This window comes from Cuculus canorus, chromosome 27, assembly GCF_017976375.1.
Source record: "Cuculus canorus isolate bCucCan1 chromosome 27, bCucCan1.pri, whole genome shotgun sequence".
NCBI lineage: Eukaryota > Metazoa > Chordata > Aves > Cuculiformes > Cuculidae > Cuculus > Cuculus canorus.
In genome coordinates this window covers 5,349,544-5,376,375 of record NC_071427.1, presented here as the reverse complement: position 1 = coordinate 5,376,375, position 26,832 = coordinate 5,349,544, and the positions used below count along the sequence as shown (strand labels likewise).

General features: G+C 47.5%; 1 protein-coding gene across 1 annotated transcript in view; it reads right to left on the bottom strand.

Annotated features, from left to right (window-relative positions):
• The window catches only part of INSR (insulin receptor), a 47,311-nt gene that overhangs the window by 5,596 nt on the left and 14,883 nt on the right, over positions 1–26,832 (bottom strand). Inside the window, exons 3-14 of the mRNA XM_054050238.1 lie at positions 13,682–13,997; positions 12,276–12,421; positions 11,840–11,984; positions 11,402–11,616; positions 9,054–9,180; positions 8,271–8,521; positions 7,693–7,860; positions 6,788–6,989; positions 1,991–2,262; positions 1,354–1,496; positions 585–744; positions 170–269 (exon numbers count right to left, since the gene is read on the bottom strand). Of these exons, the coding sequence (XP_053906213.1) occupies positions 170–269; positions 585–744; positions 1,354–1,496; positions 1,991–2,262; positions 6,788–6,989; positions 7,693–7,860; positions 8,271–8,521; positions 9,054–9,180; positions 11,402–11,616; positions 11,840–11,984; positions 12,276–12,421; positions 13,682–13,997 (2,245 nt within the window). The remainder of the gene's footprint in view (positions 1–169; positions 270–584; positions 745–1,353; positions 1,497–1,990; positions 2,263–6,787; positions 6,990–7,692; positions 7,861–8,270; positions 8,522–9,053; positions 9,181–11,401; positions 11,617–11,839; positions 11,985–12,275; positions 12,422–13,681; positions 13,998–26,832) is intronic.

The window sequence follows — 26,832 nt, the reverse complement described above, 5'->3', positions numbered from 1 at the left end:
AGAGCCAAAAGCAGTTTGATTAATTCCCAAAGCATCTGGCAAATACAAACTATCCCCACTTCCAAAAGGCACAATAGATTTCCCAAACTAGATTAGCATTGCAATCATTACCTAAATTAGAAAATAAACACAGCAGTGTTACTTGGAAATGACATAAAACTGCACTCACCTCTTTTTCACAAGCACGTAAGCAGCTCCAATAATTCCAGCAATGATTATGGCAAAAATAATCGGAACAATTATCACAGCAATATTCGGCTGAGCATTCACTAAGAGAGAAAGAGAGAGTTGGAGGTATTAGACAGCTCCAAAATCAAAGTCTTTTCCTCAACAAAATCCCCCCGTTGAATAAATTGGAACAAACATGAAACGAGAGACTACATCAGGTACAGATGTGGGGCTGATTGGAACGAGGACTCATGGAGGAAAGTCACACATTTCTAAGCAATTTCAGTTTCTTGAAAATAGATGCATTGATGAGTATTTTCTGACCCCCTCAGTTCCCCGTGCACTGCTTGCCAAACCCCTGTCTTCCAAAATACACTGGGTTTCTATCAGGAATTGTGTTGAAAAGTTGAACTCACAATAATCGGCCACATAAAAATAGGTAGGTTCTGTCCAGGAGCCATTTCCAGCCAGTGAGGTAGCTCGGATACGGACGCTGTAGTTCCCAGGCTGCAGTCCACGGAGTTTACAGCCCTGCTCGCTGGCAAAATGCTTGCGGGAAACACAGTAGTGGGCTTCCTGCAGAGGAGGAGAGGGCATCGCGTGAGCTGCCTCTGCGAGGACCACAGCTCTGTGACAGTACACTCGCCTTTCTACCTTGCCTCCCCGTCCGGAAAATGCACACAAATAGGGCTTCCAGATGCTCAGGTCTTTTCCCATGTGGTGGTTTGTCCTGGATTTGCGTTTTACAGTTTGGTAGCTCAGGTTACAGCGAGAGCTCAGCCCTGAAACCCGAGCTGGGCTGGCAGCCCACCCTGGGCACAGAGCTCTGCCCTCCTGCGGCAGCAGAGCTGCTTTATTTTCTTTAAGCAACTTAAGTTTAGATGTATATTTTCTGTCCTCCAATGAAATAAAATTCTTGAAAAGTTCTGTGGGGAAAGCTGGCAAAGTGGACACACTTTTTTGCAAACAGGCACCTCTGAGGCAGGATTTTATTTCTGGATGCTGTCACAGAGCGACCTCCAGAGGGTACAAACTCACCAGGGAAGGTTTATGTCACACTGGTTCACGCCCAGGGAAAGCAGATAGGACAGAACACCACAGGCATGAGGACTATTAAAGACTGGGCTCCCAGGTGGAGCCACTTCTCCAAACTTATTGGGTTAAGGGACAAGCAGAAACTCTCACCTCTGTCTCCCCAAGACGCCCGTAATTCACCTCATACAGCACAATGAGACCGTTTGGTTCCTTTGGTTCTTGCCACTTCAAATGCACAGTATTTTTTTCCACCAGTTCATGAGTAACTGGACCGACGACATCATCCGCCTTAGCTAGAACGAAGGCCAGGGTTAGTAACAGCTTTATTTTCTGCACTTAAAGGGGCTCCAGGAAAGCTGGGAGGGGCTCTTGACCAGGGATTGCAGGGATAGAATGAGGGGGAATGGTCTGAAGCTGAAAGAGGGGAGAGCGAGATGAGATCTTAGGAAGAAATGTTTTGCTGTGCAGGTGGGGAGGCCCTGGCCCAGGTTGCCCAGAGCAGCGGTGGCTGCCCCATCCCTGGAGGGGTTCCAGGCCAGGTTGGAGCAATCGGATCCAGTGGGAGGTGTCCCTGCCCATGGCAGGGGGTGGAACTGGATGGGCTTTGAGGTCCCTTCCAACCCAAACCATTCTGCGATTCTATGATTCTGTCTGACAAAATTCAGACCTGCCATTACTTCCTCCATCATCTCTTCCCACCAGGACACGAAGACAGCACTGCTCCCCCAGGATCAGCAGCATTTGAAAGCAGCCTTCAACCCAAAGCAAAGCTCGGGAAGAGAATTACCTTCTGGCATGGTCCTGGCACTGACGTAAGCTGCAACGCTGCATCGGGATTCCTGAGCATCGTGGTTACAAGCGTGGAGCTCAATGCGATAGCCAGTGAAATGCCGCAGGCCTGAGATAACCAGAGATTCCTTGGACTTCACTTTTTCAAAAGGTTTCTGCTCCTCTGTACTCTCGGATGCTGCTGCAGAGTTGTTTGGGGAGGACGGGATGGTGGGTATCACCACGGTGGCGTTTGCCACAGAGCCCAGGTCTCTTCGTTTTCTTGATGGCCTATTAAAGAATACAGGTTATGGTGTTATTTGTTATATTTGATGTAAACACGTTCCTCTGAAAAGGAAGAATTAAAACAGGAGGGCTCAGTGTGTCGCTGAAAACTCAAATTCAAGCCTCACATTTGTAATGCAACAAAGAAATTCAGGACCTTTTCTTTTCAAACAAGCAATCTTACCCCTGTAACGCACAGAGCTCTTTACAATCACATATCCCTGAGACACCTTTGCCGCACCACTTCATACAGGGAGGAAAAAAAACCCAATAGTCTAAATATTTGCTTGAAAATCCAAGTTCCAGACCCTCTCATGTGAGCACGGCTTTACCGGGTGCCTCACAGATGCCTCATGCAGTGTTGCAATGCTTTGGAGTTCATCTCCTACACATTCCGGCTTCCAGCAAAGGAGGTCACATGCAGCCCAGCTCGGAGGGCCTTGATCAGCTGTGTATTCCAAGCTCTATAAACTTGCATATACAAAGCCTAGGACTAGTTTCACAGCCCATGGGAATGCATCCGTCACGTGGAACCCTGAGAGACCCTCTCACCTTTTCCCCAGAGCCCACACCTACTCCGTCCTCTTCAGCAGACGCATTTAAAGCTCACGGCCTCAGCTGACATGTTGCTGTGCTGTTTGTTAACCAACATCGCCTCTGGTATCGCTGCACTTCACCCTGAAAATCTGATTTTTGGAGCCACACAAATAGCACAGACAGGACGATCCTGTCAGCTTCCCTGTTCACAAACGCTCACAGCCACCGTCAGTGTCTGATTTTGTCACCAAACAGACAGCATCAAATCAACAGAACTAAAAAAAACATTCACAAATTCAATTTTCTTGAGAAAAATGAGGAACAAGTAACAAACCCAAACTCCTCGGTCTAACACTTAACGTCTTGCCCCACATTCACCACAAGGAATTCCAAGTTGGGAGCCAACCAGCGCAGTGAATCAGGAATAGTATTCGGTTACACAAAAGGCATTGATGCCGTTTGAGAACCCGACCGTGTATTTTAAGGCGATGATGATCTTTTTGTGTGCACACGTGTGTGCAGCTATTAAAGGGTACAACAGTGACCCGAGCTGAACCCACGCTCGAGGCGTCTCCAGTCTCTAAAAATGTACCAGGCTGCTGAAGCAAAGTTCTGCGGCTGAACTGAACTTTCCACTGCCGCCCTCTGACTCTCAGGGAAACGATCGGCCAGCTGCGGTGACAGCGGGCGATCGCACAGATCAGGTCTTTGCCTGCAGCCCTCACTCCTTTCCCAGCTGGTTGTTCTCCTTTGAACGCAACCAGCTGAGAAGTGGATTTTCGGATTTCCTCAGACTAACCATCGGGTTGTACGCAACACCATGAGCACGTTCACCCACCTGATGATGACAAACGGGGATGCTGAGCGGCAGGTTCAGCAGAGCACATTGCAGTTTTTAGTTTTCCCTTTCTCTAATTACTAATTAACCTATTTGGGAGCTGCTGTTATCTCAGCTCGTGCATTGTTCTGCACAGCGTCCCCCAACAATGGGGCAGAGTTCAGAGCACCAGGGCTGGGTCGTGCCCCCTCCCTCCTGTGGAAGGATTCCTTACGGGCAGCCAAGACCCGGTTTGGACTCACAGGCACAGCCACGCGCCGCCGGGTACAAAGTGTGGACTCAGCTGTTCCTCATGTTTTCAAGAATTTTGTTTTTCACAAGTAAAACAGTAATTTGACCGCTGATGCACACGTAGTAGAACACAAGAATAATTTCTCCCTTCTCCAGTAACAGAAAGCCAGAAAATATCCTGAAGCTGTGAACCCCCATCTTCACGTATTTATTATCTCAGATTTACAGCGATTTTCTTGCCAAATTCTCTGTATTTTCAAATATTTGATGTCTTCCCATAGCTGTTCCAGTGCAATTTTCACTATGGCTGTTTCAGTAGCTCCATTGACCTTCCCTTCCCTGGGGAATACTCGGACTCGGACTCCTTCTCCTCCCACTGCCACAGGCTCTCGGCGTGCATGAGGGCTCGCAGTGGGAAGGATGGAAATGAAAACTCATCACACGCAACATGGCTGTGAACACGCCTTCGCTACCTTACACACACCGGAAGAGCAGAGGAGCAGCTGGCAAACGGCTTCCCCCTTGTGCTGGTAAAAGCATTGACATATTTGATTTTTCCACACAATTAATGGGATCGAAGTAGGAAACCAAGAAAATAAAGAGTTACTTTTAATGTGATTAGTTTCCCAGCTTGTTCACTCTGTAAATCATGAATATTTGTAATGGGACAATTGTGTATAACAGAGAGGGGGGACAGAGACAGAAAGAAGAGCGAGATGCTTTTGCTGCAGTAGTGATGGTGGAGAGTAGACGTGGAATTACCCCTGAACAGCAGCCACTTGGTTCCCCTCTGCCTCTCAGGACCTTTTTTCTTTTTTGCTTTTTAAGTCTTCCCAAGCTTTCCAAAGAATCGTGGAGCAGCTGGGGCTGGAAGGTCCCCTTTGGAGATTGCCTAATCCCCACCCCTGCTCAAAGCAGGGACAGCCAGAGCGGCTGCTCAGGACTATCAGGTCAGGCTCCGTGGATCTCGAAGGATGGAGACTCCACAGTCTCCCTGGGCAACCTGCTCCAGCGGGCAATGGCCCCTTTGCTCCAATCTGTGCAAAACTCGTTCCAATATAAGAACAAATAACACAGGAAAGAAGAAACAAAGCATCAGCTTCTGATGGCCACTTTGTTCAGCTACAAAGGGAGGTTACAAAGCGCATGGTGTAGGTACCCACCAGTCCTGCCTGGGATAGTGGGTATGGCAAGAGGCATTTAGAAACTTCTAGTCTGCCTTGCCAGTGCCACAGTAAATGAACCCACAAGAGTCGTGACAGGATCTCCTACAGCAGCCAACCAACCATGCTGTGGAGAAGGAACAGCTCTCCTGTGGCTGGTTCCCAAAGGTTCTCAGGAGAAGGGAGATCAGAGCTCCGCAGATCCGCGGCAGAAACCCGTATGGACTGGATACTGCACCAGGATCAAACAGTTGGGAGGAGGATGGGAGGAGAAAAGAGGTACATGGAAAACGAGGGGACAAGACGTAGCGGGAGTAACTTCTCAATTGCTCTGCCTTCCATACCCCTGCCTTCTCACATTCCCTGCTGGCCTCATCCATGAGATTTCTCCCCGTGACTGGCAGAGGCTTCTTGTCTCAAGGGAAGCCCACACAGAGCCTGGAGAGGGGTCAGTGAGCTACCTGGAGCCGCATAAAGAGAACTTGAAATAAAAGACGCTCCATGTTCAGCTGCCAGGCTCAAGACAGGCTGCCTGATGAGCAGGCAATAGGCACAGTGTGCACAGGAAAATGAATTCTAATTCCCGGTGCCACAGCCTGGAGCCTGGCAGAAAAGACAGGCAGGACCATGCCAGCGGGACGGTATCTTTACTGCTGGCTTCGAATGGCAAAAGGGGCTTGTGTTGAAAGGATTAGCAAGCCTAGGAGAAAAGGAGATTCCTTCCTTAGCAGGCTGACAAGGTGGCACATGCTGGTGGTTGGTTTCTTCTCAGAATACATACCCCAGAAACAGGCCTGAGAAGCATCCTGGGCTGGCTGCACAGTGAAATTGGGAAAAAAAGAAAAGAGAAATGAGATTGTCAGAATTGTCTGCCTACATCGAGGAGTTTGGCTTTCATACACAGCTTGGTCCTCCTCTGCCTTTGAGTATGTTGTGTCCTGGCATCATTTTGCACACTGGAATTTGTCCTTCTGATCACGCTAACAGCACAGAAACAGCAAAGAGAGCTTCCCTGCAACAACTGCCGGCTTGCAGAGAAGAGAAGAGATTACACTGTCCAGTAATGCACTCAGTAATGAAAAACGTTCAGTGCAGCAACGTAACTTCTGTCAAGCCCCTGCAAATAAAATGTTTGTTAGAAGGACAGCAAGCAGAGAATAAATTTAGAGCACAAAATCCAGGGCAGCGAAGAGGGTAAATCATTACAGACTCGAATCTGATTCCCAGTGCTTCCTCTGTAAGTTCATAAGGAGTGTGAAGACATTCAACACCGCTTACAGTGACCCTGTGTGTGCCACTCCAAACAGGGCACTCAGCACCCACAGCGCTGCACTCCCACAGTATCGCGGGTATTTCCCAGAGTGAGGGCAGGAAGACTGCAAACACCGTGCTGAAGAGCAAGGCTGTGGCATGGTAACCTACCCCTTCTCTTTCCCTTTCTTTTCAACTGGAGCAAAGCTAGATCACAACACTTGAAGGTAGAAAAAAAATAGCTATTTTTGGCATCGAACACGTTTAAGTGAGCTGCAGGCGTTCAGCCGTTTGTTAACGATTGTCACTTTATCCCCCAGCTGAGGAGAGTTCAGAGACTGGGAACAAGAGCAGGATCTTCCAGATTTGCAGTACCATCAGACGTTCAGCCAGCCCAAGAAGCCTTAGGAAAGCCCAGAAAGACTGGCAATACGGCCACATCCAGCCCAATATTTTAGTTGAACAATCAATTGCATTCCCCTGCCTGGGCAATATCGTTTGATATTCCTACCTGGGGACAAACACCTCGTTGTGAAGATAGTTCTCAAACGTCTTGCGGAAAGCAGACTCTTCCAGCTCCTTCTGTATTTGCGAGTCTGTTTTGGGACAGGAACAGCACTCTCCACTGACATCCTCGTTTTCACTCTGATTATACTTCTGAGGGTCTTCAGATTCAAAAGGAGGAGACCACGTCCTCGAGGGCAGCTTTAATCCTGTGGACAAAATAATATTCGTATCGCTGATGCTTGACAGGGCAGAAGCAGCTGTTTGATCCTACAAAGATCCCAAACCAGTGCACATGAGATTCGGAACACTTTTTGGGCACCCTGAGCTTTCATTCTCAGGGCCGAGCCACTTCCTCTCTTGTACAACAGAGTTTTCATCCAAAACTGTGCTCTCTTTGAAATGGAGCTCAAATGCTGCTGTAGTCTAACAGAGTTCTGCCCCAGTTCACCTCAGTTTACGTACCAGCAGGTGAGATTCTGGGAGTCCTGAGTGAAACTCCATGTTCTGAAAGAATTCCAAACCAGGCACAGGATGCCTTCAAAAATTAACCTGGACGCTGACCTCCAGAAGCTCTGAAATCTTTTTCCTTGCTATCTCCACAGCTGTTATTGAATTTATCACTGGGTTTCAAAAGGAAGCACAGAAGGGAGATCCCCAAAGGACAAAAAAAAATCCAATTACTTTGTAAAATTACAGGTTTGGAGAGCTTTTGCACATTAGTTGGCAATAGCACCCAATGTATATTGTAACAGAATAGCAGGAGAACTCAGCTGCACCTCAGCCTGCTTCGTGAACAGCAGCCTTGGAAACAGCAAAATGAGGCATCCGGAGCACCTCCAGCGTGTGGAAAATCTCTGGATGAACCCAAGAAAGCCTGAAAGACAGGCACAGAGAAAAACACATGCTCACCTTTTAAACAGTAATCAAGCTCATAAAGCTCACTATCTTCTGCCTGCTGCTGCCAGAACACCAGGTAGTGTGTGATGTTTCCGTTGGGCTCCGAGGGCGGCTTCCACTTCAGGATAATTTGGGACGAAGAGTTGGAAACGGATATCGGATCTAATGGTACTGACGGAACTGCGTGGGTGGGAAAAGACGCAGAGGTCACTTCAACTGCTCTGCAAGAGCTTGACACAACAAGGGACAAACACAGGCAAGTTTTTTTCCTTTGGGAACACACAGCGCTCTCCACAGCAGAGCCACCACCATCCAGCAACCTTGCAGCTGGACACACCAGTAAGCACAGGAGCTCTTACACGCGGCCACACGTGTCTGGTGGAAGAAGCACACGCTGACACCACCTCCCCTTGCAGGTAAGCATGCATTCTCCCGCTCGTTTAGGAACACTTTCCTATTAGAGCAGAGCTGTAATGGAAGTGGAAAGTCTCGCGGATAAGGGACTATCATGAACACCAGGCAGATGACTCTTTATTTAGGTCTATTATTCTTTTTCACCAGTAAGGTAACACCAATTTAACGATACTGACCAGTAGCGTTGGTTTGGACATAGATGATTTCACTCTTTGCACCATACGTTCTTCGCTCATCGGAGAAGGTGACCAGTGTTTTCACAAATATGGCATATTGTGTCCAGGGCTTCAAGCCCCGCAGAAGCCAGCCTGGCTGGGCCTGGGCTTTGGGCTCGTTGGACCGGGGCGGTGGGTCAACATCCACGACTGTCCAGCTGTTCGATCCACAAGCATCTTGGCCATCAAACTCTGTCACATTTTGGTATGGACTTTAGGAAAGAAAGAAAAGCCTCAAATGAACAGAATCTTAATTCAAGCTTTTAAAAACCTTATTTCTAAAGACATCGATGGAAGTTATAATCCTTTACCCTTCAGAGAAAGCAAAACTATCTCAGTGTACCCTGAAAAATGGAGTTTTGCAACTGAGCCTCCTAACAGCATCACGGATCAGGTACTGTGCCACAGATGATCCCAACAAGTAAATTCAGGCTGATTACTTTGAGCTTTATGAAAATCAACTTTGTAACCTCGATTCTAAAAGATTGTTTCCTACCTCGGAGGGAATAAAAACCTGAATATCCCATGGAGAGAGAGGGGAGGTAAAAAACTCCATGGTTTGAGTATGTATGTCTGGAATAGTTGGAATAACTGATGTTTGGATTGCTTTTGAATGAGGAATTTTGAGTGTACGCAACTTGGGTGAGTTGTGATCTTAATCAACACTGGAAACTTAAATGCCAGCTGCCACCTGGGGAAGCCCAGCCCAGCTATTCTTGTGTAACCTCATGGTGGATCACTTACGCTTCTTTGTAAAAAAGCATAAATCCCAGGAGATCCCGGAAATCGGGAGGCCAGTACGGCTCCCACTTCAAAAGGATCTTGTCATGAGATGTCCTAATGGAAGAGAATTTCAGCAACTCATTTTCACCTACAACAAAAGAGAAGAGACAATAATTTTGTTAATGCTAAGAAATAAAGGTTTCTCTTTTTAATTATCTTAGACATTTATTTTCTCCACAGATAAACAGGAGAACCTTGGCACTGGGATGAGCTGCTTACTAAAACCTTATCATACTTAGATGCTATTCCTGCCTGAAGCCGGAGCGGGGATAGATGCACCTTCCAAGGCTCCTGTCAGCCTAAGAAAATGACCCTGTAGAAAAGCTGAACTCAACCCTAATAAGTGGGATATCTAAAGGCAACGTATTTTTTAACTCATTATGATCTCTACAGCTGAACCCAAGCATGCGGAATGCCCGACTCCTGTAGCCTCTGCATCCCAAGAGCGAGAAGTCCCAGCCCTGCCCGGGAGCAGCACGGTCCCTCTGCCAACAGGGGGGAAGCACAACCAGTTGCAGGAGGTGGAGTTTTGAGGCTCAAGGGACACATTACGATATGGTATGTCCAACAACCCAAGAAGGACAAACTGTAGCTCCGATTGGATTCGTCATTCCTGCGGTAGCTGCACAAGGGAGCACCAACATTCACTTCTCTGGCACTGCAGCCAGCACAAACAAGTGCTTATTTTTCCTTTTTTTCGGTAAACAGGATGCTGCCAGTGTGAAAACTCAACTTGAAATGTGAAAACAAACAAAAAGCCAAACACGCTGGCAATCTGTGGTTTGAGGTGGGGGGTGGCACAGGGAATAGCTCAGCAGAGAGGAGTTCAAGCTGGCAAAGAGAAATGCAACCACCGCCTCCAGCTGCCTTTACACAAAACACCACGACAGCACAGGATCAGAACTACAACCGAGTTCCAAACACGGGAAAAGCTTGTTGGTGTCCCATGGGAGGAGATGACCTTTACAGGCAGCTGATTCCTTGTGCCTCTTTCACCCTGCCCAGGCTGGAGCTGCGATATCCCTGTGGGTGCTGCTCCAGGGAGGCGTTTCACTGGAAAAGCCAGTTTAAAAACTAGGCAGTCCTTACGTTCCCCTCTCCCCACTAGGTTGACACGGCTGCAAGTGTTGAGATGTGGCAAACCGGATCAAGAAACCAATTCAGCCAAAAGATCTTTACTTTTTAGGTCTGTTTACAAATAGCTGCAGTGGTCCAACCTCGAGGGCAGGGCCAGGGAAGGGGCTGGTTGAGCAGAACTGGCACCAAACGCAGAGAAACAGCGTGGCTGGAGGATCAGAGCTGCACTGCAAGCTCTGAAAAGAGCAAGGAACTGAAAGGCAAGGAACTGAAATCATAGTTTAATTAACACTGGGGTTTTGATGGCTTAAAGCATCTCATGTGCCACCCTGTGAGTGCTCCTACGTGCATGTAAAACTTCGTGGGGCCAGGCAATAAATGAGAGTAGAGTGATGACACACGCTAAGAGCAACACAGTTCGCTATGTTTTTACCCCACCTTCCGTCCACATCCCAGTTCACCAGCCCTGTAAGTTTAATGGGCACAAACAGGGAAAGGGGATTGTGTGTGGCACAGAATGGGAACAAAGGAAGGCAGGGGTGCAGATGGGGTACACTTATGGCAGTATTGCTGCTAAAACAAGCATCTGCACAACTACGTCTGCAGTGGCAGGACTTCAGTGAGAGCATAAAGCAACACGACGCATTTGCTCCTTAGCCACGCCGACACAAGCATCATCGCTATTCTCAAAGAAAGCTGTTGGCTTCAAAACTTCTGAGAAGCATAACAAAAAGCGTTGGGAAAATGACTGTTGTCATAGCAATTCCCTCACGTGGCTCCAGAGATGGGTGCAAGTTTTGTTTCTCTACTGTGCTTATTCTGTATGCACGCTGCCGCCTTATGACATTGGGAAAAGAAGATTATGACCATTAATCAGGTTCTCGGCAGTAACACAAAGTCCCAGGCTGGACTGAGGTTACGTTGTGTTAAACTCTTCAAAAAGACACAATAATACACTCAGCCCTGAAAAATGCAGAGCTGAGCACACAGAGGGCAAACTTCTGAGGACCAGAGTCGGCAGGGTAGGCTCCTGGCCAGACGGAGAGCCCGTAGTTGCTTTTACTCATAGCATATCGACAGCAAGTCGCATGTCTGGTGCCTTCCCAAAAGGACAAGGGAGGGTCCCTGGAAAAACATCACAGGCTGGGCTGAGAAAAACCAGAGCGTGAGATCAACAAGGCATATGGAAAGGAGAAGGATGCAAGTCCTGCTGCATTTTAAGACTTTCTTACATGACGCCTGATCACCGTTCGTCTTCAGGGCTATGTCATTCCTCTCCTGACGTCCCTTAGTCCCAGAGATCTCCTCCATCTTGTGGATTTCTGACAAACACAGTTTGGGATTATAATGGAAGAAGAGTTTGCCTCGTGCAATAGTGAGGTTGTGTTTACTCCAGTCCCAGAGCTGGCGAAGATTCTGGTTGTCCAAGGCATAAAACGAATAATTCCTGAAAGTAGAGAATGAAAACATGGACTGATCCACTGAAAGTTCTTCTTTCCTCATGTACTTATCCAGACACTGAAGAAAACGAATGCAAACTATCTTCCCTGGTCAGTCACAGACAGGAGAACATATAAAAATAACCCCGGAACCAACACAAATTGCCCTGATAGCCCTGGCACTCCTTAGGCTTCAAAGCATTAAAATAAAACCCTTTTGAAAGAACTCACCCAGCTTCTAGGGTTTCTCCTCTAATCAGATGGAGTTTACGAAAGAAAGAAAGAGAAACCAAGGCGTAAGACCGGCGGATTTTTAGGTAGCCTGAGATTTCTTCTATCAAGCCAAGATTTGCTTCTAGCTCAGCAGCTATGTTATCTGAGGAGAAGAAAACATCCGCTTTAGTTTTCTCATGCGACAGAGAGAAATACTGACACTGGAGCCCAGACACATTAAATAGAACTGTTTTATATTAATTAATAAGACCTTACAAAAACCAGTTAATAAAAAAACCCAGACAAATCAGTATTTGCTTTGCAGTTCTTTTCCTGAGCCACTCTAAGATTCCAAGTGGTCGAAGCAGGAGAGAAACGCCCCAGCTCCCAGCGGTGTCATATTTGCCAAGCTGACAGCCAGTGCCCCCTCAGCCCTCACTCGTGCAGGACTTACTTCCTCCGCGGATATTTATAACTAAGCTCCCGTTAACCACCGTGCAGCCGCGCAGCTCCTGTGCCGATGTCACCGAATCAATCGTCTTCTCTTTCCCAAAGTCGCAAACCTTTGGACAGGGCCCTGCGCAGGGGGTACAGTGCAGGCTGAAAAACAAGAGAGGCAGGAATATAGGTGCGATGCTTTTGCAGAATGTCATCGGAGGTGCTTCCAGCAATTCCCAAAAGCAGAGGAACCAGCTCAAAGTGACAGTGTCGTGACAAAATGCCGTGGCTCTTGGGCACTCTAAATAACTGCTGATAATTAGCTAAATTGTCATTTCCACATTCTGAATGCTCATCCCTCTCTATGTAACAGAAACCAGAACGGAGTGATTTGACTGTCTGAACAGCTCATCCACCACAATGCTGCTCCGAGGAAACACCTCTCAAACAGCACCAAGCTGATTGCTTGTCCTGGAGATAACATTACAATAAGGATGGAGCAGAGCCATGAGGTCCTACCAACAGCAGCCTTGAAGAAGCACAGGGGAGAGGCTACGGCTGCTGTTCCACCAGCAGTACCTACGACTCTGGGGGCTGCGAGTTCTTTCTTTTGAAAAGCAAAACAAGAAACAAAATAAAAAGTACTGTTAAGAGTGAATTTCCTGAAATCGTTACGGCAGGAGCAAATACATGCGTGCATAAAGCTATCAACATTCATAGGAAATCTGACTCATCACAATATCTAATGATATTGTGGGACAAACAGCAAAGTTCTCAGTGATAAACAGCTCCGCAACATAAATTGTTTCATTCCTTTGTTGGAAAACCCTGGGAATAGTCCGAATAGCTGTTCCCTGCTTTGACTCATGTACGCTTGTTTGTTACATTGCTCATTTCTGTCTGGTACAGCCTGAACCTGCTCAATGAAAGTAATTACAGGGACGAGGGATGGACATTCTGAGAACGAGCCACTCGGCACACGCTGCGCTCTTCTCATTTGACACGACTTCCCCCCATCTGCTGAACAGCGAGGCGTTCCAGTCTGAGGGCTGTGGTGGAGGGGAAAGGAATGGGGCTACTAAAGCCCATCTCCCTTGTCCTGCTTGATAACAAAAAGTCCCTTCAAACGTCAGAACGCACCTCTTCCTCGTCCTCTCTCTCAAATCTCACCTTCCCACTTTTTCCTAACTGAAGGGGAAACAAGCAGAGGAAGAATAAGCTGATAGGTGGACTTGTCTGCGTTTAATGGCTTGAATTAGCATGGTCTCAGTTTGCAAATCACATTAAAGCAGACCGGGTAATTGTCACAGACACCTCAACGCTGGAGACTCTCCTCGGTCTTGACACAGAACACAAAGTGAGCGAAAAGCGCTGCACAAACACCACAGTGTGGTTTCTTTACCTGCAGACACTTGTACTCACTTGCTGGAGTTCATGATGTACCCCGACGGGCACTCGTGAACGCACTCGTTGTTGTGGATAACGTGGCACCCCGACTCCCTGGCATTCTTGCATTTGTTGTGCAGCTCCTGGCAGAAGCCAAAGGTCACGCAGCGCCATCCCTCAAAGCGATAGTAACCGGGTGGGCAGGTGTCGACACATTTGCCATCAAGGTAGAAGTTGCGGCAAGCCACGCATTTGTCAGGGTTGTTTGGCTCCGTGCAGTCCCCGAGACACTCGCTGTGGCAGCACTGACCGTCAGAGGTGCAGCCCTGGGACTTGCAGGCAGCGGGGCAAACTGTGGAGAGAAAAGAGAAAAGGCAACTGAGCACCCCAGGACAGCCCGATGAGGTGTGATCACAGAAAGCTTATGAGCAATCACACCTCATCCTGCTCAGCTGGATAACCTTTTTTTCCAAGTAGCATCCAGGAAGCAGAGATGTCTGCCTCATCTCCACTTCTCAGCTGTGAATCCCCAATTTCAATGATATTTTTGAAGTTATCATTCATCCTCACAATTCATGAACGCTCATCTTCAGAAACAACTGAGTTTTCCCTTCTCTCGGCCCAGCACTCAAGAGGCTCCCAGGGATGCTCAGGTGACCCAAACACTATTTCCAAAGCCCAGAAACGATGAGACTCCCACAGCGAGAGCTCCAGTCTGGAACAGCCAAGTTCAGCCAGAAGACTTGAGTTTCTCAGTTTAAGAAGCCGTTTCCCACAGTAACGCTGCCAATAACACAAGTCCAACAATACTTTTACATAACCCTAAAGCTTTATCGGGATTTGCTTCTTATCCGTCCATTGCCCTGTCATCGGTTTCCCAGGAGGAAGCCTGCTGCCCTGGCACCCCATACAAGCTCTGTGGTGACTCTCCCACAAGTCCAAGAAGAAAGGCGTCCACAAGTATCATTGCTTGAGGTTTTTATGGTTTACTTTTTAATTACCCACTATTTAATGCCTCACAATACTTCTAATGAGCGGATTGGGCTTTGAAATAGAAACCAAGCAGCAGCATAGCTCGGAGCAAACACCATGACTAAGACTGAGCGAACCCAGAGTGGCTCTGAAGGGAAGGACAGTCCTGCTCCTCTGCTGCTCAGCATCTTCACAACCAGTCACAACAATTCAAACGCGGCTGAAGCAATTAGACCCAACTCTGTCACCCAGAATATGCTCCAAATCTTCAAGTTCAAAAATCATGGAATGGTTAGGGTTGGAAAGGACCTCAAAGCCCATCCAGTTCCAAACCCCTACCATGAGCAGGGACACCTCCCGCTGGATCAGGCTGCTCAAAGCCCCATCCAGGCCGGCCTTGAGCACCTCCAGGGATGGGGCAGCCACAACTTCTCCAGGCACCCTGTGCTAATGCCTCACCGAAGATCTAAAGAAGTTGAAATCACCACTCTAAGAGCAAGCACCAAAGCCAAGCACGGCTTTGATGCAGCAGGAGAAAGAACCTGGGATGAGGAATGGGGCCAGTTTCATCCTGAAGAACTACAAAGTTTGGAATATTCCAAAGACAATACTTGTTTCTCAAGGAGCAGATGGGGAACTGGGAAATGCTGGCCGTCACACAGTGACACCGGGCACCTACAGAAGACTGTGCCACACAGGATTGTTTTAATTTGTTATGAGAACCAATCTTCAAAGCCTTTTGCTTACTGACATGTCTTGAGCTCAGCTGCAAATATTCACAGGGCAGAAACTGTTTGAATTCTCAACTCTAAAGGGGTTTAGAAGACACAATTACACTATTTCTAAACTGCTGTTAACGTTTCTCTCTTTCCTGTTCTACGAGCTTTTGATGTCTAAAGACAGCCTGAAGAACGCAAAGCGGCCAAGGCAACAGCTTTGTTTCCATTAAGCACTCAAAACCAGAAATCAATCGTTTTGTGCAAGACCCTGAAGAGATATCATCTCAATGTTATCAAAGTGCGCACGCTAGGGAGTATTAATATTTCATTTTTTCCAATGAGCACCTGAAAGTCGCATAGGAACCTCTCCAGCTTCTCTTCACCAGCACTTCTTATCATGATTACTACAGCATTCAGGTTACTCAGATGGATCAGACAGGGGTTTTGTTTGGGTTTTTGCTGCCAGGTTACACTTTCATTGCAGGACAACACTGAAGAGGTCTGTGCTGATCCAGAAGGCCTCATAGGTCCCTTATCACTGAGGTTTGCAGATCCCAATAACCACTGTTGGCCCACGCAGATTTGTCTCTGCAATGCATTGGCGCTTTTGGGAGCTTTGGCAGGGTTCAGACACAGGCCCCAGCCTCTGGTGAATCCTGGGACAACACTGTGCCTCTCTCTCGGGGTAGGAAAAAGAGTCAGCGTTCTTCATCCCTGATGGAAGAGGAGAAATTTGAAAGGGAACTTCATAAACCCCAGTTAAGACACAGGGCAGAGCCGTTTTGGGGCAGAAGTCACCACGCCGTTCCATAAAAGCTGCTGTTGGTAAAGGTGCTTCAGTGCTGGCAGCAGAGCCAAGCTGTTCATTCCCACCACAGAACCCCTTCATCAGATCTTCAGGAAGAGGACTCCAAATCCCTGTCCCAAGGATGACAAACAGCACGACGCTTAACTAATCCACCCCGGACGGAGGAGACACGGAGGTTCAAACCTGTTGTTCCAGGGGTGAATAAATATTTAACTAGCGAGCCAGAGTGGCTCCAAAGGCTCAGGGAACAATGCATTCTACAAACCTTCCTGATTATAGATTCAGCCCGACATTTCTTCACGCTGCTGAGGCCCAGCTGCGGGGGACAAAAGGCAGCAGAGTCAGTGCAAAGGAATTTCTACCTCTGTGGATCGCTCCCGATGGTTCACCACTTCCCTGTGCTTCAGGTGGAAAGAAAACACACTGATACTGTAAACATATTCCAGAGCCAAGACAGGTAACCAGGAGATCTGCATTTAACAGGCAAGTCAACCAAGCACTAAGCTGTTCAGCTAATAAACACTGTCCGACTATGGAAGTATGCTTAAAAATACTGTGTTTAAGTCTTGTTTTGTGCTCTCTGCTAACAAAACAATAACAGGGAATTGCCTGGAAAAGGGAAAAAGACATAAAAATAACTCAGGGGAAGTTTTGCTTTTCCTTTGGGATCCTCTGGCACTGGAGGGGTTTAAGTAGCAGTGCCTGGGTGAGCTGAGTATACAAACAGTGGTGGTTCGGGTACGATAAGAGGTGCAGAGCTCATTAAGAAGGAATCCTAATCCACACGTATGAACGTCAAGACGCTGCATTACAGGCTGCAGGAACAGATGCTCTCACAGGGGTTTAAGATGGATTTGTCATGAATTGACATGCAATAACAGCCGCATCCGTGTGAGCATGGGTCAGCAGTGGCAACTAGGGCCACCATGGGTCCTCTGGGGCCACCAGCCGTGTCCTGTGCAAGCCGCTCCTCTTGGCCAGCAGACAAGCCAGCAGCAGGGAACAAACTCGCCTCGCACCACCAGGTCCGTCTGCATGAATTACACAAGTGTGTTTGGATTACAGACAGGGCAGCTTGGAGGCTCCCGATCCAACCGAGTCCAGGACAGAAAACAACTGCAGCAGGAGAACCGCCCTCAGCCTCAGCCAATGTGTTTGCTGCCTGCACAGGGAGGCATCCAACCGCTCCTATCTGCACTGGGCAAACATGCCTTAACCCCTGCCAGCCACCCCAGCCTGGGCTCCCAAACCAGCCCTTGCACCACTGTCTACCCACGGTGCCGCAAACCCCATCCCGCCAGTGCCATCTACCCAGCTCTCGCAGGGGTTCTCACGGCGAGCGCCGAACACGCAAAGGCGTATTTATAACCACAAGAAAACTGTAGGAGGAAGCCAGTCCGGACCCAGCATTAACACAGCTCAAAAGGGCTTGTTTTGGCCGCGATAGGCAGCGCCTGGTGCCAGCGCTTGGGCTGGTGTAATGCTGTATGACGTGTGCGCACGGGTAGAGTTCAGAGCCCTGCAGAAACAGGATCGGCACTGCCTTGTGTTTTTTTCCCCTTACTGTAAATGGCTACAATAAGCGCGATATAAATTTATCCACCAACAGTCACTGTAAATGGCTGCAGCATCCGCGATAGGAACTCACCACAAACAGGCGCGCGCACACAAACAAAATCACACCGAGTTACAGCTGCAGCAGGAACTCTAATTTCCTAACTGTACAGTCACGATAATGACCTCCGCACCAAGGGGTTCTTGTGGTTCTCAACCAAACAAAACCAATAAGGAACAAAGAGGAAACCCAAAGGACTAATCGCCCACGGCAGCAGCTCCTCGGAGTGTGTCGCAAGCATGGGATCTTAATTTAGCACCAGAGTTTGTGCTGGGTTCCTGAACTTCTGCACGTGCTGAGCGGCATCGTTGCTATGAAATCCACATGGATCTTACCTCCTGAGAAAATTATGTATTAAATCTCTACGGTTCTTATCGCCTTAGGAAATCACATATTAAATCATATTATACATAGAGCATTAACTTCATCACTTTTTCTCAAGACTGTCATTCTCCTCTTGTGAAAATGACTCCAAATTCTGCAACTCATTCTGCAGAGCTCTAGAACATAATTTTTACCTGTGAAATACTAAATTTGTTTTACTCAGAATCACCTATTTCCTTGTGAGCATTTATCTGATCTGAACACACCACGATGACGTCTAACCCAAAGGCATCAGCGCATTGTAAGCTTGAAAACAACCATTCAAAATTAAATAAAACTGTGTTCAGTGAGACCAGGTACAACCTAAAACTCCAGAGCAGAGGAGGCAGACAGAGCTGCTGCAGGAAAACCAGGGTGCTGCCAACCCCCCTGCACTGTGCCTTACATTCTACTGGTGCTTCTTCATGTCATCAAGACCAGAGAGGCAGAAGCCCAAACCCTGAGCCACCCCAGCCGCGGCTCTCGGATGGCAGCAGCGTGCTTGGGAGAAGCGTGGTTACAGAGCTCCACTTGACTGCGTGGAGCACAGGGACTTGTCACCACCAGCAGGTCCTCTCTCAGATCCTCCTGAGTCAACAAAAGAAGGGGAGAAACCAGGACAGAACAGAAAATAAGAGTTTAACACGCTTCTACAAAACGGCTGCCAGCAACACCCACCACCAGCTGCCGCCACCAAGAAAAAAATCGGGAAACATCACAAAGCTTTCAAGCAAACTTTGTCACTTACAGCGTTCAGCTGCTCTGACAACATTTATCCCTCCCTCTTCCCCGGTGCCAGAGGTGTCCAAGGAACAACCTCCCCAAACACATCGACTGTTATCCCACACACAAGATTTCAGTTCTCAGCACCAACTCGGGAAAGAGGAAGCGCCAAATAGACTCAAGGTTTGACAATCGTCACTAAAATTAAAGTGTTATTTATAAAATAAGATATTAAAGTACATAATGCCACGACCCTGTTAGGCCACGAGTTGGGAACATTAGGAGGACCATATCTACACAGGAACAGATAAAATTAACTGCAGGTGCCTCCCTTCCCATAGACCGGGGCTTCCAAAAACAACATACGGTTACGAAAACGCAAAGGAAACTCTTCCCATTGACATTTCTCAGGACAACATGACTCTTATCTCCTCTATCAGTAAGGATAAGAAAAAACTTGTTTCTCCTCCCAACCCCTTCACAAGTTATGTGCTCATTTGGAGCTATGGGGAACGTTCAAACATTCCAGAATGGGACCAGTGCCATTTCCAAACCCCATGTATTCAGCTGCTTCCCCAAAGGAATCCTTCCCGCCAAGAACAGCCGCTACCACTAACACTGGCAGAGATGCTGGTGTGTGGACCTGTTGGGATCAGGGATCAGAAATGAGTTTAGAAAAGATAAAAGGGTTTGGAGCTGTGTGCCACCTTGTCCAGTGGTGATAACGGAGGATACCAAGGTCTGTGGAAGGAGTTGTTGAATGGAGATAGGGGGAAAGGTTGAGCTCTGCTGTTGGGAGAAGAAAAGAACGGTTAAAGGGAGATCCCTCTAGAAAGATCCTCTTCTTCCACGCCATCCTTTTGCTGTTAGACTGGCGTGATCCATTATCAATTGCTGGTGGAGCGTTTCTCTGGAAATAGAGACATTCACTCGTATATGAGTTACGTCAAGGAATACGGAAACCTTCGGAAGAGGAACACATACATACAGGCACACACACTTACACACACACATTAATTGATGCTATATACAAAAATATATTTATATACAAGTCATCTTAATACAGTGAAGCCCTGAAGGCAGTCATCCACCACAACAGACCCACACCACCTTTGGTCACTTGCTCTCGATGCCCTGAAGCAGAACCTTTGCAAATGAGCTCCTCCAGCTCCCATGGCCAGAAGACAAGGCAGCATACCCTGCGTACCTTCAGATTCAGTGGCTCAGCTCTGTGGCTGGAGGTGGTAGGACAGTCCAACTATTGCCTCTTATTTTCAGAGACAGAAACTTCCTGCCTACAAGCCTCAGCTATGAGCGTCTCTCACCTCTTCTCAATAAACCTCCAGGACAGGCTCCCATTTCATGGATCTTCCAGAACTTTGTTTCTTTGCCTTGAAGGTTTTCACCCCTGCTCTCCTTTGTCACCCCAACTATTTACAGAGAGCAGTGGATGCCTCCCACTTGGGTCTGCCTAACATTGCCCAGATAGAACGAAGATCAAACATCTTTCTTTTGTGCATTTTAAGCAGTGCACACAGTGTTCATGCTCCTTACGAGCCAAATGTACAGAGCAAAGCACTTCTCTCTGATCAACGCCAGGGGACAAAGCTAAAGGAAAAAACAACCAATAAAAAATCCAGGCTTGGTCTGTTGTCATTCCCGAGTACCTTTCGATCATGTTGATTGCATAAACAGTTAAGAACAACTCTCAGAAATTTAGCTGAACTGTTGGCAATCAAACTCTAAATATCAAAACAGAGTCTGATGTGAAAACACAGCAGCACCATTAAAGGCGGGACAGGCACCACAAAGTGCACCTGAGGACAGAAGAAGGTGGAAACGCTTTATCTGGTACCCACAATGCCGCTGTTGTGCCACTCTCCAGCCTGCTCCTCGTCCTGTGCATTCAAAATGACACAGGGGCTTAGCACAGCGTCAGAGATCGGGAATAACCCCTGGCTGCTGCTTGCCTGCTTGTTGTTTGAAATGCAAGCCCCAGAAATGACTCCACATCTTCAGTCTCGGCGAATTATCATAAATTATAACGCCCCATGCAAATCCATAGTGACTGCAGCCTTCACTACCATCAGCCCCTTCGATGGCTGATAATTGAAGACGATGAAGAAGCCATCACATCCACTCCTCTCCCTCAGGTTCCTGAGCCCTGAGAGGACGAGAGGTTCTGAGCTTCAGTCCTTCAGACAGCAAATTGCTAAAGAGACACTAAGGGAAATCTCTCTCCCCATCAAAAGCAACAGAGATGTTCAGGGTAAGTAACCACTACTGAACGCAGAGATCTGTAAAGAGCAGATAATTCTAAAGTCATTCGGACACCAACCACCTCCTATTGTACCTGATGCTGCATAGCAGAAGAGAAGATCTGTAATTCAGACCCAGACAAGAATCTTTAAAGTTAGTTTGGGGAGCTTTTCTGTAAAGTTTTGCTCATTGTTTGACAAGATGATCTTAGAGGTCTTTTCCAACCTTAATGATTCTACGATTGTTTTACTCACAGCTATGACAGTGCTTTTTCGTTGTTACGGTTTGTTAAATTTCAATCCTTATTACAACCTGTTTTTATCATTCAACGGCTGACACGCCACCTGGGAGCCTCACAAATGCTTCCTGTTAATATTTAACTATATATTGCTCTTTCCGATGCCCAGCATCTCACAAACATCCCTGTTCACTTTAACCTACTCCGTCAAACCTGCTCGCTCGCACTGCAATCCCAGAAGACCCAAGAATCACAGGAAAATGGTCCAGCCACAGATATCCTAAAAATAAGTGTAATTGCATATAAAGTTTGTATCCTTGCTGTATTTTGAGTATAGATTTTGAGTATAGATCACTGTCTTATCCACTGGGATGGCAATCGGGTCTCCCTCAAGCCTCACCAGCACAGTGTGTGAGGCAAACTTCTCACCACATCAATTTGTTTTAGTGATTGGCAGCAAGGACTGACCAGAGTAAGAAGTCAGCAGCTCAACGCTGAACGAGAGATGCTGCTGCATCAGGACAGGCTGTAAAACAGAAGTTTATACCGGTCCTATTGAGAAAGGGAGACAAAGGCACGCAGAAGCACTTTGATGTGCGCTGATGGTCCAACAACAACAGTCTCCTAGTTTTCCAAACGCAGGTCTAACAGAAGCTACTGCGTTTACCTACAAACCTTGCCCTGAAAGCGAGGAGCGATACGATCAAAGCATGAGGTGAAAATGTATAACCTTTGCTTTCTGCAGAGATAAGAGAGGGAGAAGATTGCTTTTCTCAAGGCCACGGAGAAGGATGTTGTAGTAAACAAGGCAGGAAAGAATGAAACGCACTCAGCTCTGCGGGGATAAGATTGTGGTTTAGATTGGTTATGCGAAAGATGTGCAGAATGTAACCCGGACACACAAAGTAAGAGCAGATCTATATCAAAAAGGACGCACAGTTCACAGCAGGTAGGAAAGCGGAGTTGCCTGTTAACAGAGAAAGGTACCGAAACGGGTGGAAGCATAAGATTAACCACAAGGCGATTACACTGATAACTAATGATCTGCGCAGAAATGTCAGGCAGAGGTTAAGATTCTAATCTGGACAGATTTCACGGCGCAGTCATGAATCATAACCACGGACACTGCCGTGGAATTTGTGTTTGTGGACCAAGACACTGAAAAGAAGCCAGAGAGAAAGAAGGAACATAACTAACCTAGATCCCCCCTCTCCTACCACTCCCTCCAGAGAGGATGAGGACAAAGAAAAGGAAAACATCCCCTGAAGGCCAGCATGCAAAGGACTACTCAGAGGATGAAGCTTCTCGTGCAGCAAAGCTCCCCAGTTCTGCCACCCAGACCTTTTCTCTTAAGTTACCAGGATGCATAAATGTTTTCATGCACGGTCATTTAGCATGCTGCCCAAACCCATGCCAGACACGGAGCGGCTGCGAGGGGAATCTGATCCCCATGCCAGCCTCTGTTCCACAGCAGCCACTCCAAGGGTAAAGTGTTCCGCTCTGTGCCAAGCGAGGCTGACTGCTGGAGACGGCAGCAGTGGGAAGGCGACTCTGGGTCGCGAGCAGGCAGCACCCTTGGGAGCAGGGCTGCCGGTCAGCTGCCGCCGGCACAGCCCCAGGCTGGAACGGGCAACCTGGCAGGAAGCAAACCGGAGCAGTCGCATCTCCTGCGAGCAGCTAGCGCAGGGGAGGCTTCACCCAAAGACTAACGCGTGCACCCTCCTCTGAGGAGATTTACATCCCACGTATATACCTCAGAAACTAAATACTGTAAAGCATGGCTTCCAGTAATTTATTGGATGTCACAGGTTTCCCTGAAAAACAATTGTTTCAAAATCATATTTGAACTGTGGAAAGGAGAAATGTATGCAGTAACTCATTACCAGCATTACATGCATAGATTACAGGAACCCATTGAATGTTCTCTCAATCAGTCTGGTCATTTTGGCCTCATCAGCTCCCACCCACTGACTTACATACCCTGCTCTCCTCACCCAAAGCTGTAAATATGCTCGCCACAGTTTATTTCTAGGTATAAGAATTTACTCAGCAGCACTGAAATAGACACCATTTGCTCGCAGCCCCAGAGCCAGGCAATAGAGCCCTCCCTAGGAAACGGGGGTTTATTTACTACTTGCCTGTGCCATCTTCAGCACTCCAGCAACGCCCCTTCCCAAGGAATTCAGTGCATAACCTGCACAAACGACCCAACCCAGCCCGATCCAGGGATGTATCTACTGAATGGCTTCTCATTACAAACAACCTGATCCCTACGGGTTTCGAGCTGTAGGACGCGTGCCATGCCACTTCGCTCTGCTTCTCTAACCCAAGTGCCAAGGAGAAATGGTAAAACCAACCAAAAGCCACACAGACACAACCCCAAGGAAAAACAAATGGCAATAGATTAGCACAAAAACCATTAACTACATTGCACAAGGCATCCTTAGAGGCTATTAATCTCTTTCTCCTTGTAAATTATGCAAGAGAAAGTTGTAATCTGAAAGAATTCAATCCCAAACCAGTTGTGCTATGCCAACAAGGAGAGGGAACAGAATCTCTGCAGTTACATTAAACCCCAGGGAGACCTTGGATTGTCAAGCTTTCTTCCACAACAGTTAACGGCTCCAACTGCCAGTTGCCAGCATCACAACAATTCTGCTTTATTTCATGCCTCTCCTACGGTGAGCTCTTCAAACAAAACCGAACCTCACTGAAGTCACTTTGTTCAATAATAAGGAAGTACAGCAGTAGCAGAAGTCTCATTAACCACCCATTAGCTACACTCGGCCCCTGGGAGAGGCAGGATCTCCTTAAAGAACAAAGACCATGCAGATGTGCGCCTGGCAACGAGGCTTCAGCTGCGTGGGTGTTGATCAGCCCACACAGGGGCTGATCATGGGCCACCACCAGCATCATCCCTCTCAGAGCAGTGAAGACAATTCAGAGACAGTCTAATTGATATGGTAACACGAGCCACGACACCTGCCAATTCCCAAATGTGTAATTACCATAGGAGGGAACTTAAGGAAATAAAATGACTGCGGATAGAAGTTCTCTGGGGTGTGAAGGGGGAATAAACTATCATTATACAGCAGAAAAAAAGGGATGGAACCTCCTCTACACAAACCTGAAGCCGTATTAGTTTCTCCAGAAACAAAGAGTCCTTTTCTTAAGTTAACTGCGGTGGTTTCAATCTCAGCCCAGAGCTGCCGTCACTGAAAGCAATTTTCAACTGGAGAGGAGCTGAAGAAGTTCCCCAGATGCTGCCCAGTCCCTCCACCTGCCCGAGGCCAGATAAATACTCTACCTAGGACATTTCTGACAGTTGTTTGTTTAAACCATCTCAAAGATAAAGTCTGCCTCAAGCAATTCCTGCGTTCACTGGCTGAAGTTCATTGATCAGCTCTACAAGGCAAACACGCCCTGACACCCAGAGAGGGGCACGGAATCACCGACGACCAGTGCTGAGAAGAGGCTGGTGGTACCCAAGTCCACATTCACCACACGATCCTCTGCAAAATACTTAAAGTGAAACTGTGAGGGTGGTGAGGCACTAACTCAGGTTGCCCAGAGCAGTGGTGGCTGCCCCATTCCTGGAGGGGTTCCAGGCCAGGTTGGACGGGGTTTGGAGCCCCTGATCCAGTGGGAGACGACCCTGCCCATGGCAGGGGATGGGACTGGATAGGCTTTGAGGTCCCTTGCAAGATTGTATGAAACACTTGACAGCTCATTGCCAAGGGCTGCTCAGTCTCCTCCAGCATCAGAGCAAGGCTCATGTTTGAAATCATGCCACTTAGGGTGGATGAATGTCTTACCGCAGTGGATCGTCACTGACAGATCTGAGCACCGAGAGACCTAATGCGCGTTTGAAAAACACAATCTGGAGTTCTTCGTTATCACAGATTAAAGCATGTGGAAAAACAACACGCTCTTCCCCAGTGCTGATCAACAAGAACCATCATGCAGAGACTCCTCCTTTCACCAACAGAGCCATGCAAAACACCAGGAGGTTTTTCTTATCACACCCACCAAATTCACACACTGTACAAGCACTGAGAACATTTTCTATTCTCCTGAACAAAACATCTAATGCTGGATGCAGATACTTTGAACTGGTCTACAGGAGACCAATTCAGCACCAAGACACAGAAACTCAGCATCCAAGAACTGAAAGAGCAGTCAGACAGTACAGAAATTATTTCAGCAGTGCTGGAGATAAGGTTGTTGAGCGTGGCAGAGCAGCCTAAGGAAAAGGCAATCTTTTGCTATTTTAACAATTGTGGAAATCTGATGATGAGGTGAGAAGCTGTTTTGGATGAAGCTTCAGCTTCCATGTTAACTGCTTTTTCACTGAGTCTCCAGGTAAGCGAGAGAGGGGCTACTGCACCTTCTGTTCTTTGTTCCTGCAGAGACTCAGAGCATGCAGTCTCCAAGCCTAAACACTCAGAACTGAACCAACAGAGAAAATCTTCGAGCTTGAAGGCTTCATTTTGAATACAGTTTTAAAACAAATGCCTTATTCCTTTAAGCCACATTAAGGCTCCACTGGATGAGACTTTCAGAGCCAGACATCACACCATGAAGCCTCATTTCCTCTCTGGCTTCTGGGAGCTTTCGTGGGGTACTCACAAGGGAACTCACAAGGGAACTCTTGGACTCGCTCACCTCGAGCTGAGGCTGTATAAACACACTCAGCGTGATCTGCCTTCCTTGGGAAAGATGACATTCAGAGAAGACTGAAGACCAGAAAAACCAAGTCTTATTTGTTTTATTAAATCATCGCTGTTGATTTCCCTGCCCATAGAGCAGAATTGGTTTGGCTTTGCAGAAAAGACAAGAAAAGTATTTGGCTGATACTCCAGTTGTAACAAATGAGGCTCATGAACTATTAAAACCCTCGCAGTGCTGTAATGCAGCATGGATGCCTAATGCAGTTTAAAATGGTAACAGAAAAATGCTTAGTTATCCCGTGGTGCCTGCTGACTGGCACGTGCCTTGTTCCTGGGAAACCCAATACGCTGGTAAAGCTTCCTGCACCATTCCAAAGATTTTCTAACCATGCCTTTAACAGTGCAGCAGGGTTCAAGCCCACCTTCAAGTGCAAGCGTTCTTTATAGACTGCCTCCACCATAAAAAGCTGCTGATACAACAGAGTTGTAGTGTTGTTCCTGTGCAAGGGATTTATTTCCAGGTGCTCAGCTCAGGGCAGTAGCTGGAACTTGATGGGTTTTGTTGCAGGTCGCTTAAGAGAAAAATCTCAGTTACTATTTTCAGATATTTCAGAACCAATCGCTCTGAAGCTGATGGCATCTCGCACACATTACGGAAAGCCAAGCTGCCACGCTCAGCAGCTCTCCCACAGATACCACACAGCCCTTCCTCGAACACAGCATCAGCTTGGCCTCTCCACACCAGAGGAAGGAATCATAGAATTATGGAATAGTTTGTGATGGAAGGGACCTTAAAGCCCACCCAGTTCCACCCCCCTGT